Source organism: Microtus oregoni, unplaced genomic scaffold (genome assembly GCF_018167655.1).
Source record: "Microtus oregoni isolate MIOR12 unplaced genomic scaffold, Mior012 000029F_ref0000214, whole genome shotgun sequence".
In the NCBI taxonomy this organism is placed as follows: Eukaryota; Metazoa; Chordata; class Mammalia; order Rodentia; family Cricetidae; genus Microtus; species Microtus oregoni.
Window position 1 is genome coordinate 9355629 of NW_024543088.1, and position 12253 is coordinate 9367881.

Here is a 12253-nt window from a genome sequence, read left to right on the forward strand (position 1 = left end):
AATACAGGATGACAAATGTTTAAAACAAAACAGAAAGCCCTAAAGCCAGAGGACAGCCAATGAGGACATAAATATCTTTTTGAGACTGACCTTACCCAGGCTTCACATTTGTAAGTACAGCATCAAAAAGTTTTAACATCCCATTGATATCTATTTTATTATATATTAAATTACATCTGTTTACCTTTTGAAAGTCATATCATTTTATAACCCCATAGATTAAAACAAGATTTTCCTGTAGAAAAACAAAACCTGTCAAGAGGTAAGGAGGCTTTAGGTGTGTTTGCTTCTCTCTGCAGTTATCTGCACAAAACGGTCTGATCTGGAAAAGTCTCAAACTGTACTAAATAATTCCTGTCAATAGGTCCCAGACACACAAAGGAGGAACAGAACAGAATTGTCTTTTGCTTCTGCTGTCTGATATTATGCTTCAAAAGACATTAAAAATGAGCAGAGCCCTGTGGGTTTCTGACTTTAGGAAAGAAGAGCCTTAAAGGTGATGTAAGCCCATCTTACAGCAGATGTGCCTGCCCTGTGCAAGCCTTGAGCTCAGGATTCCATCATTAAGGTCAACCATTGTCAGCAGATACATGAGCAGCAGCTAACTAGCCAGGCAACAGAGCTAGTGGCAACGATGCCGGGGTGTTTTGAACCCAGAACAGGACAGGAGGGAGGGAGGTCTGTCCAGTCATTTTTGCTGGTCTCCAGGGCCAATTATATCAATTTGTTTTTTTAGAATCTTACTTATCCTATCTATCTGACCTGAGCTTTGAGGTTGGTAAGCTTAAGTTCCAATTGATCCCCAATGTCTTGGCCACACCCTAACTTGCCTGGGCAACAAAGGCAGGCCTATTATGGGACATGATTATCTTGGCCATCCCAAACCTTAGGATGATTTTTTTTTTTTTTGATCTTCTTAGCCATTACATTGGGTGTCTCAATCTTGGTCAATGTATGATGGCTATCTTCTTTGGCAAATGCGTGGCCTCCTGGAGGCTCAAAATTTCCGCAGATGTCAACAGTCCTTTTTGTCTGTATATTGCTTTATATATATATATATATATAGGTGAGGGCAAAAGCATACCTGCTGTTAGTATAGACGTTCCCTCTGCCATCTGTAGAGCTTGTATCAAAGCCACAAGTTCAGCGTTCTGGTCGGGCCACCATCCCTGAAGGGAGGCTACTGGCCCAGATCATTTGCTTCCTGTCCACCAATGTTGCCCCCGCCTTCCGCTTACCTTCGGTCTTCTGTACCTGCTTAGCTCGGACCGCCAGCCTTGTACCCCTGGCAAGCTTCACCCTCATTTTCGGCTCTGCCTGGCACAGCTTAGGCTGCCATTTTGCCATTCGCCTGTCCTTTAGGCAGATGCTGGTAGGATCCATAGTCCATCGACGTCAGCCCAGCACAGGAGCAGTAGTCTGGCACAGGAGGGCACCTGTGGTAGCATGGTGACTGCTGTATCGCAGTCTGACATGGGTGAGGGGAGCAAGACTGTAGAGTGAGCAGTCAGGGCTCATGCAGGCTTTAGAGCAAGCACAGCATCAAGGCAGTTGCTAGGAGGTGAGGATTTCTTCAGCGGTGAAGGCAGGGAGAGGTGGTCATCCTGGTGAGGAGGGCGTGGTAGAGACAGAGGCAGACAAGCAGCCTGTGTCTCCTGCAGAACTGAAAACAGCAGCGAAAGCAAAAGTCCCTCGTTTGGTCAACAAAATTCTTTGGTCATACATTCAGAAGTGACCAGGGAGGAACGAGTCATTTATTTGTCTTTTTCCCAAATTTATAGTTCGTAAGGTGTCCAGTTTGTATTCTTTACTCAGTTCCAGTGTCCCTCTTTATCTGTCTTTGATCTTCTGTTGCCCAGGCTCCTAATCTGTCTGAGTCCTATCTTTCTTTTGCTTCCCGCCTCTCTCTCTCTCTCTCTCTCTCTCTTTTTCTCTCTCTCTCTTTCTCTCTCTCTCTTTTTCTCTCTCTCTCTTTCTCTCTCTCTCTTTTTCTCTCTCTCTCTTTCTCTCTTTTGTGGCTACTGCTGTCTGCTGACCTTCAGAGGTTGGGTAAAATGCCTGTAAACTTTCATTAATCATTTAAGGAACACAGATTTTAACTGGCCCCTGGAGAACCTCTCTTATCTCGGCCGAATTAGTGGGGTGCCTTGCAGCCCCCGCCTGAGATTTGCCATGAGCCCAGCATTTTGACTGTCAGTTTCTCCCTTTAGAAGAATGAAGATAGATCCATATTTTTCTCTATGCACAAAACTGAAATCCAAACAAATTAAAGACCTTAACATAAAACCAACAATATTGAACCTTTTATAGAAGGAAAAAAGTTTAAAATTTATTTTAGCAAAGGATATAATCAACAGAACGTAATATCAACCTGTAGAATGGGGAGGTATCATGAGACATATAAGGAACTTAGGAACTTAATCCTCATTAGTACAATTACGTCACAGACCAAAACTGTAAATTCTCAACAAATGAACTTGAAGTGACTGAAAGATATTTAAAATTTGTTTAAATATAACATCCTTAATCATCAGGGAAATGCAAATTAAACAATTTTGAGGTTTTATCTTATTCTTGTAAAACTGACCAAGATTAAAAATATCATTTGACAATTTATGCTTACAGCTACTTTGAACATTAGCATGGTGGACTTTCAAAATTAGATAACATATTACCTTAAAAACTTAGCGACATCCTTTATATTATCATTGACAGAATCTGAAAACAACTCAAAATGCGCCTTTTTTATATTAATAATAAATGAGAATCTTCGCCATGTTTTTTTTTTTTAATAGCCATAAACATTATAAAGAGTCAAAAGGACCATTTTAACTCAACCTCATCATTTAGTAACACCCCCTTTGCCATTGTAGTGGGGTGAGAGGCTTTAGCAGATCTTTGTCTTGTGGGGCAACTCAGGGCCCCCACCTTATCACAAGCATTGTGAGCAGACAAGTGTTAAATTCAGATCTAAACATGGGCTGGCTTAGAAGCTCAGCTGGGCTGTTCATATGGCCCCGGCCCTGTGCCAGGCCTTCTACAGCAATAGTTCTTGAAGACAGTGTAGTCCTGCATCCATCTAAACAGAACTGGGAATTTACTTTTCTTCTAGACACACTGCATAGTAGTTTTTTTTTTTTTTATCACAAGCATATTATTTTAAAGTGACTTAATTTAATTTTCCCGATTTTTAAACCAGAGGCTTTTACCTGGATGCAGCACATGATGACTGGTATAGAGCATCCCCAGAAGACAGATGTTATTAGGGCTGGTAGGCCCTTTTGATGTCAGCTTATTCCATTAGCTACTACTCCTGAATCCACACTTATCATTTATCAACAGCCACAGGGAAATTTACTTGCAATCTCTTGCCCTACTGCCAAAATGGAAAGGTCCAGGTTCTTTAGGGGACCTTTGCTTTTTAATAGGGTATCCGACCCCAGAGAAATAGCCTACTGCAGGTTCCCAGGCTTAGTTCTGTGACCCTGGCGCTAGCACCAGCTATTTCCCCTGGGCAAGGGCCACAGATCTTTAGTACAAGGTTTTACATGGCATTTGCAGATGGGGGGCTGCCATTCAGTCTCTAGCACCTTATTTTCTAAGGAAAACAAGCCTTCTCCACAGGGAACCCCACTGGGGATCCTCCCAGGACCTGGCTTCAGCCTCAGCTCTGTCCACAGTGAGCTCCTAGTTGTATAGCACAAGCTTCCCACATCCCATCTCTATACTCACAGCAATCTAGCAGCTTTTCTCTGAATGGGATTCCAGAGGCCCCAGGAGGCATTCCCTCCAGGGAACTTGTGAGGTCAGGATTGGTCCACTCAGTTCCTCTTAGCCCTCACACTGCCAGTAGCAGCTGGGAAGGCCTTTGCATTGGCTGTAGGGGGAGGGAACACCTTGGACTGTCTAAGGCAGCCCTCCTCCCCCAGTCCTCCCGTGCGGCGCTGGTGGACTTCAGGTCAGCAAGGGAGGACGTCATTTTCAGCACAGGGATTTCAGGGGGGCCACGGCTGCCCCCTTCTCTGACTCGGGCCAGGGTTGCTGCCATGCCCCGCCCTGCGTCCTGCTGAGAGGTTTGCTCAGAGCTGGAGCCAGTTGCCCCGCCTAGGCCTGGCTCCAGGCTGTGCCTCAGGAGATCACAGTCCTGTTCCCTCCCCCCTCGCGACAGCAAGCAGGGCAGTTCAGCAGCAGAGCCTAGAGAAGTAAAGGAAGGGCAGACTGTCTGCATTTCTTTTGGATTTTCCTAGAGTTAGGGTCCAAGAGATGGTTATTTACTGCCCCATGGTACCAGATTTAGACTCGAGTACAAACAGATATACAAAACAAAGAACATATTAAGCACAAAAATACACAGACAATACAGATGCGCTGGCGCGGTTTCGGCATAATGCCGAAAGCAAAATTTCAGATGGAGACTCTGAGGATCCGGATTCCTCGTCTCCCAGAAGAATCACATACCCTTCGGACTGTGGGGGCGCCCCAAACAATCCTATTCGGTAAGGATTCACAGAGTTACCGATGGGCCAGGCACCACATCCAGCCCCAGATGCCCCTGAGACGTCTCCCAGGGCTGCGGTCGGGAGTGTGAGCCCGTCGGCTCCCCCCGCGTCCGCCCGATACAGACCTAGTCGGCCAACTAGTACAGAGTCAGTCGCAAGCGCAAACACAGAACACCGAAACACGGATACACTGAAACACTGATATTCAGGGGAAACAATCGCTGGCCAGCTTACCTCCCGGTGGTGGGTCGGTGATCCCTGGACAGGAGTCTCCAGATCTCGGTGGGACCTCCAAATGAAAGACCCCCGTGGTAGGCAGTCTTTCAGACCGGGGAGACCCTCCCAAGGAACAGCGAGACCACTCTCCGGATGCAAACAGCAAGAGGCTTTTATTGAGTACACAGGTACCTGGGGCGGCTTAGTCTTTCGGGAGACAAGCGCGCCTGCAGACTGGGGGAAGGTCTTTTTATAGGAAAGAGGGCAGCAGAAGCAGATTACAGAAGCAAACGCATTGTTAGTGGTCAGTTGGAATGGGGCCAGGGGCACAGGGGGTTTTTCCTCTCCCAGCACAGATGTATGGGAACAGACATCCTGTTAATTGATGTCCTGTCCTAATCTATGGATATAAAGATCCTGTTTTGCAGCCAGGGACCCTGACCTTACTCTGCACTTACAGTCGTTCGTCAAAAGCTTTGTGAAATGACGTTACAGCAGATAAGCTGGGATCTTTCATAGGGGGAGTGAATTACTGACATTCTAAGTTGGGCACATGTGCTGACTATAGGCATCCCCCGTTTCCCTAAGCAAACGGGATGTTCTCATTAGAGCAGGCCAGCTGCGGGTTCCTTATCGCTTGGGGCCAGGTGGCTGACCGGCTGACCGCAGATATCTCGCCTGGCTTCTCGCCCTTGCTTTCAAGTCGAACTTCCCTGCTCTAATTACTTGCGTTGCTCCAAAGTTTAAGCCTTGCAAAATGGCATTACTGCTGCTTAGTGAGTGGGGGTCTTTCAGTAGGTTAATGCAGGGAGAAGGCAAAGCCAGCAAAACCCTCAGCAGTGCCTTGAAGTTGAGAGTGTCTGGGGTCCCACGCTAGGTTCTCAGAGCCAGGTGTGAAGGCCAGGGTGGAGGAGAAGCGGGACAGGCACTTGGGAAGCTGAGGCAGGAGGATCCTGAGTTCAAGGCCAATTTGGGGTACATAATAAAACCTTGCCCCAGCGAGGTGGTGGTGCACACCTTTAATCCCAGCACTTGGGAGGTAGAGACAAGTGAATCTCTAAGTTTGAGGTCAGCTAGCCTGGTCTACAGAGCAGAGGGAGTTCCAAGATCACCAGAGCTGTGACACAGAGAAACCCTGTCTCAAAAAAACCCCCAATAATAATAATAATAATAATAATAATAATCATCATCATCATCATCATCATTATCATCATCTTGTCTCAAAATAAAATAAATTTTTAAATGAGAAAGGTATTTCTGCACTCATGTCCTCAGCAGCAATTTTAACATCAACTAGAGACTGAGGCAATCCAAGGTCTGTTGACAGGTCAATGGCCAAATAAAACATGCTATGTGCACATAGTAGAATATGTAACCCTAAAAGGGAAGAGAATTTCCACACATCTCGACATATGGATAGGTCTTGAGGACACTGTGCTGCATGGAATAAGCCAGACACAAAATGACAAACTCTGAAGGATTCTAACTGTCCCGGGTCAGATTCACCACAGCAGAACACGGAATGGTGCCTTCAAGGGCTTGTGGGTTTGAGGAACCCAAGGTGTTTAATAAACAGAGCTTCAGAAGTTCAAGGTCATCCTCGGTCACACAGTAAATCCGAGTCCAGCCTGGGACACATGAAGTCCTGTCTTAGGATGAAACGAGATCTAAAAGACAGAACCTAGTGGCATCCAGCAATGCTAGGGGTCAAAGCACGCCAAATGTCTAAACCCATGGGTTGGAGGTTGCTCAGTTTCAAGAGATCAATAGCAAATGGGGAGAAAAGGGAGTTACAAAGAGCAGAACGGATATGGCCACAGCTGTCCTGAGCCTGCTGGATTTGGGTACCTTTAATAGTCTGATGAAAGGTGGACCTTCTGCCAGACGTGAGGATGCATGCTATTAACCCCAGCATCCCAGGCTTGAGGCCAGCCCGAGCTACATAATTAGTGCAAAGACAAGCCACAACACGGAAGCCTCTCCCAGAATGCACCTGCTCAGGAAAAAAACATGAAAACACACACCGAAGGCCATGAGCTCCGGCTAGGGCCGCCCCTAACCAGTTTGAATAAAGGCTCAAAGACCACCATTTCTATAGTAGAAAGTTTATTTCCATCCATAAAATATATCACTAAACAGATGAAAAAGTTACATATTAGTTTAAAACATAGATTTTAAAAAAATCATATTTAGCTTCTCCTTAGCAAAAATGTTTCTTTTAAATTTTGTCTTGTTTTATGTATTTACAAGAATATACTATATTTTAGATACACGGTTTCCCCCTCAAGACAGCCTGGGAAGGCCTCCCAATATAGGCAGGCTCACCAATAAATCTCACTATTGGCTCTTCCTGTCCACGCGAGGGGTGGGTGGATTTCATAGAAGTCACTTTGGAAACAAGAGTAATGGCAGATAGCATCTAGAGAAAAGTCCGGCAAAGCAGCAGCCTGTAGGGCGCTTCCTCTGAGGCGAGGCTAGTCTTGGCTCTGTAATCTACAGCCTGTCTAGGGTGGCGGGAGACGAAGACCCCTCACTAACTTCTTTCTCTATGAATCTTCCTCTAGGCCTGTGGAGACGGCGGCTTGGAGCCTTCCTCTCTGCTGACAGACCACCTGTTTTGATAGATGGAAGGATGTTCTGGAACGTCGCCCCCCATGTTCTGGTACATCTGGAAAAGGGAAGAGAGCAAAGGTGACCTGTGTGCCAGAAAGCAAAGGACTTAATGCTCACTTTTATACAGACCATTTAAAATTGTGGATGTAGGAGCTGGAGAGATGGCTCAGCGGTTTAGAGCACTGGCTGCTCTTGCAGAGGACCTGAGTTCAATTCCCACCACCCACGTGGTGGCTCACAACTGTCTATAACTCCAGCTCCGGGGGAATCAACACTCTCTCCTGTTTTTTGAGGGTCCCCCAAATACACTAATACACATGAATAAAAAAATAAATCTTAAAAAAACAAAATTATTAATTTGGATAGTCTCAGCTTCTAAAAGTTTTATTTACTTTTATTTAAGCACAATGAGCGTGTGCCTGCTTGTTGGTGTGTGCACCACATGAGTACCGGGCCTGCAGAGGCCAGAAGAGGGTGTCGGATCCCTGGAACTGGAGTTATAGGTGATTGTGAGCCACAACGTAGGTACTAGGAAGGGAACCCTGGTCCTCTGTACAAGCAACAAGTGTTCTTGACCCCTGAACTGTCTCTCTAGCACCTCCCACCAGCTTTATATTTTTATTTTCTTAAATAACAGCCACTCATTTTAATGAAAAGTAGGAAAGGGGCAGATGCTTTATAGAACTATAATCCTGATCCCACAAGGTGTCCACATTAAAGTGTCAAGTAGTAAACACTACACGAAATGGAAGTGGTGGAGGCAGGATCTGAACCTGGGCTTTGAGAGTTCAAGGCCCCATCCTTGGCTCACAACTGGAACAGCTCTCTCCATGGCTGGCAGTGCCAAGGAGGAGGAGTTAGTGAGGAAACCCCAAGATCCTGTTGCTAGAGGATCAGCTGGCTTTGCAAGCCATTTTACAGATGGGAACACTGAGGCCACAGAAGGGTCTCACCATCATCAGTGAGGAGTAGGCAGTAGAGCTGGAATGGGGCCTCACAGCATCGGGTCAGAGCCCTCCCCAGCTCCCACAGCCACCCTGACCCAGCTGGGAGGAGCCCATGTTCATGCTTCATGTTGAGTTAGAGAAGGCCAGTGGCTTTTGGAGCAATTGGGTTTCATTTAGCAGTCTAGTACTTGGCACTGGACCCTTAAGAGCTCCCACATCCCCGAGACAGGGTTTCTCTGTGCAGCCTCGGCTGTCCTTGAACTCACAGAGATCCACCTGCCTCTGCTTCCTGCCTGAGTGCTGGGATTAGAAGCATGTACCACGACACCTGATTCCTAAGAACTTTAAACTAAGAGCCAGTTGGATGAAATCACAGTGGTTGTGTCTCCCCCTCCTCCCCCCAGTCCCGTGTGGTCGTCCCCTCCCCCACAACCATATTAAGAAACAGGTCTTAGCCGGACTGTGGTGGTGGCAGATGCTTTTAATCCCAGCACTCAGGAGGCAGAGGCAGGAGGATCTCTGACTTTGAGGCCAGCCTGCTCTACAGAGTGAGTTCCAGGACAGCCAGGGCTGTTACACAGACAAACTCTGTCTCGCCAAAAACAAAAACAAAGGAACAAAAGAAGTAGGTCTTCCTCCACACAGCTGTGAAAGAGTAATCGGGATAAACGGAAAACTGAGGTGAGAAAGACTGCCTGCCACAACTGGATCCGAGGAGACGGTGCCCACGCTTTCTTTCACACACCTCCTTCTTGGGGATGGCTATCATCAAGCCCGCGTCTCTACATACCGCTTCCTCTGCTTCTGCCAGCTGACAGCCCCAAAACGAAGTCAGATGAGGGAAGGATGGCCGCTTCCTTGAATCAAAAGCCCAGCAGGATTGCATTACAAAGTATCTGTGAAGCAAGACAGCAAAGGCCGCATTGAGAAGGGGTGAATGGACTCAAACGAACTGTCATCCGTAGTCCACACGCAGGGGCAGCGTCCGGTCCGCAGCGTGGGACAGCTTGTGCAAGACGCCCTGGCTTTGCGGAAACCAAGTATCAGAATTTGTAGCACCTCAGCACCAGACGATGCAAGAGGCGGAGTCAAACCTTCAAACTAAGCCAGCATTGGACGCTGCGTGAGGCGGAGTCAAACCCGCAGGTGTTTCAAACAAAGGAATTAAGCCCCAGAGTACTGCCCCCTAGGACAGCAAAGTTAACTGAAGTGAAAGATGAAGTTTTTCTCTGCTTGTCTTGCTTGTTTGTTTACGGTCTACTGCCTCATGCCTCATCTCCGGAGTGCTGGGATTATAGGCAAGTGATCCCTTGCCATTCCTGCTTCATTTTCCTCCTCCTCCTCTCTCTCTTAAAATTGTTTATAGGTTGACTGTTTTGTTTTGTTTTTTTTTTCAAGACAGGGTCTCACAACATAGCTCTGGATGTCCTTGAACTTTCTATATGAATCTGGCTGACTTCAAATCACAGAGATCCACCTGCCTCTGCCTCCCGCATCCTGGGGTGTTGTGGAATATTCCTTTACACTTTGTAAAGATGTGCCATTGCAGAGAAATCCTGGGGTGAGTCCAGGCAGTCAGATGTCTCTGTCATTTCTATAGCTTTGGAAATTGCTTTCTCTGTACTTCCTGTTTACTCAAGTAATATTTTATCCTTCTTGGGTCTCTGATGGGAATTGAAGATTAGATAGCTATAGTTTTATAGTTTTCCTTGTTACCAAATTCAGAAAAAAAAACTTACATAAGAGTTGTAAAATTTAAAAGGTTGAGAAACATAAAAAAAAAAGTTTTTTATCTAAAAGATGTTTTAAGTTCTAAAAAGATATTTTTAGGATGGCAATAAAAGTTATGACGAAAAATGGTTTAGGTATAAAACTGTGGACTAAGAGGATAGATAATGGGGCATTTTCTCTAAATTTTCCAAATGAGAATGGACTGAACATTGTGAATGTAATTCTTACCTGATAATGGTTCTTATTGTTTATAGTTTTATTATGTTAGAGTTAAAACTTTTCTTTTTTATTTATACAAAAGGGGGAAATGTTGTAGAATATTCCTTTACACTGTGTGAAAATGTGCCATTGTGATTGGTTTAATAAAAAGTTAATGGCCAATAGCTAGGCAGGAGGCATAGCAGGGACTTCTGGACAGAGAGAGCCTCCAGGCAGATGGAGAGGAAACTGGATGGGCAGTGCAGAATAAAGGGAACAGAGCCACGTAAGAATGTAGGTTAAGGACTGGGGAGATGGCTCAGAGGTTAAGAGCACTGCTTGCTCTTCCAAAGGTCTTGAGTTCAATTACCAGCAAACACATGGTGGCTCACAACCATCTATAATGAGATCTGATTCCCTCTTCTGGCCCACAGGCAGGCAAACCATTATATACTTAATAAATAAATAAATAAATCTTTGGAGGGAAAAAAGAATGTAGGTTAAAAGAATGTAGGTTAATCAGCGGTGGTGGCACACGCCTTTAATCACAGCACTTGGGAGGCAGAGGCAGGCAGATCTCTGTGAGTTTGAGGCCAGCCTGGTCTACAAGAGCTAGTTTTAGGTCACCAAAGCTAAAGAGAAACCCTGTCTTTTGAAAAAACAAACAAACAAACAAACAAAAAACAAAAAAAAAGAAAGAAAGAAAGAAAAGAAAATATACGGGCTAATTTAAGTTACAAGAGCTAGTTAGGAGTAAGCCTAAGCTAAGGCTGAGCTTTATAATTAAGGATAAATCTCCGTGTCATTTTTTGTGAGCTGGTGGCCTAAAAAGGCAAGTTCATCTACACTGGGATTAAAGATAAGTGCCATGATCTGGAGAGATAGTTTAGCGGTTAAGAGCATTGACTGCTCTTCCAGAGGTTCTGGGTTCAGTTCCCATCCCCCACATGGCTCACAACCATCTACAGCTGCCCTCTTCTGATGTGTTGATGTACATGCAGACAAAACACCCAGATACATAAATAAATAAATCTTAAAAGAATAAAAAGAGACCTAAGCAATATAATAGGAAAGTGATTTTTAGTTGGGCGTGGTAGTATAGGACTTTAATCCTAACACTCAGGAGGCAGAGGCAGGCGATCTCCGAGTTCAGAACCAACCTGGACTACAGAGTGAGTTCCAGGACAGAGAAACCACCTTGAAAAACCAGAAACAACAAACAAAAAAAGCAATGGATTTTTTTTTTTTGTCATGCATTTGAAGATTTAGAGTGCATGGTAAATGCCTGCTGTCAACCCCAAGTCTGATTGTACTTACATATCTTCTGTAGCATAGAATGGCTGGTCCATTTTAAATCCACTCTGAATCATTTTATAGAAGTTAGCATCGACGGGAATGCCAGGATAAGGGTTAACACCTGAGAAAAACACAAGTTCAGCGGGGTCACACAAACACGGGTTTGTTGTTTGTTTTGTTTATAATTCTGTTGACAAACAGGCAAAGAGAACTCCCCAGTGGCCGACCCACCTGGACTGAGGGTTTCAAGTGGACCCGGAATAGTTAAGGCAGATCTCAGCATGTCAGCCACTAACATACTGTGGCAACAGAAACTGGACCGACCAGAAGCCGTGGGAGCCACCCGGTGGTGTTCCACCCGCCCTCTGACTTGGAAGACAGATGGTGGAGGAGAGGTGCAGGAGGAATGGGAGACACAAAGCCAGAGCCTGGGGAGACCTGCCAAGTGCACACATACCCAGTGAGAAGATCTCCCAGAGAAGAATTCCATAGGACCAGACATCACTCTTGATTGTGTAGATTCCTTCAAATAAGCTCTCAGGAGCCATCCACTTTACAGGTAACCGTGCCTGCACCAAATACAAGAGAGAATGGTAAAAAAGTGCCCATGCGCAGACTCAAGGATTTTAAAGCTTTTGTTTTTACCTTTATGTATACGGGTGCTTATCTGCATAGATGTTAAGTGCACCATGTGCATGCAGTGCTAGAGGAGGCCAGAAGGGGGCGTCTGGTCCCCTGGAGCTGAAGTTCTAG

At 45.6% G+C, this 12253-nt stretch overlaps 1 protein-coding gene across 1 annotated transcript in view; it reads right to left on the bottom strand.

Moving 5' to 3' along the window:
* Positions 1-6949: 6949 nt before the first annotated feature.
* Positions 6950-12253, bottom strand: part of Flt3 (fms related receptor tyrosine kinase 3) — a 96106-nt gene continuing 90802 nt past the window's right edge. Inside the window, exons 21-24 of the mRNA XM_041678151.1 lie at positions 11958-12069; positions 11522-11621; positions 9066-9171; positions 6950-7383 (exon numbers count right to left, since the gene is read on the bottom strand). Coding sequence (XP_041534085.1) covers positions 7276-7383; positions 9066-9171; positions 11522-11621; positions 11958-12069 — 426 coding nt within the window. The 3' untranslated portion in view covers positions 6950-7275. The remainder of the gene's footprint in view (positions 7384-9065; positions 9172-11521; positions 11622-11957; positions 12070-12253) is intronic.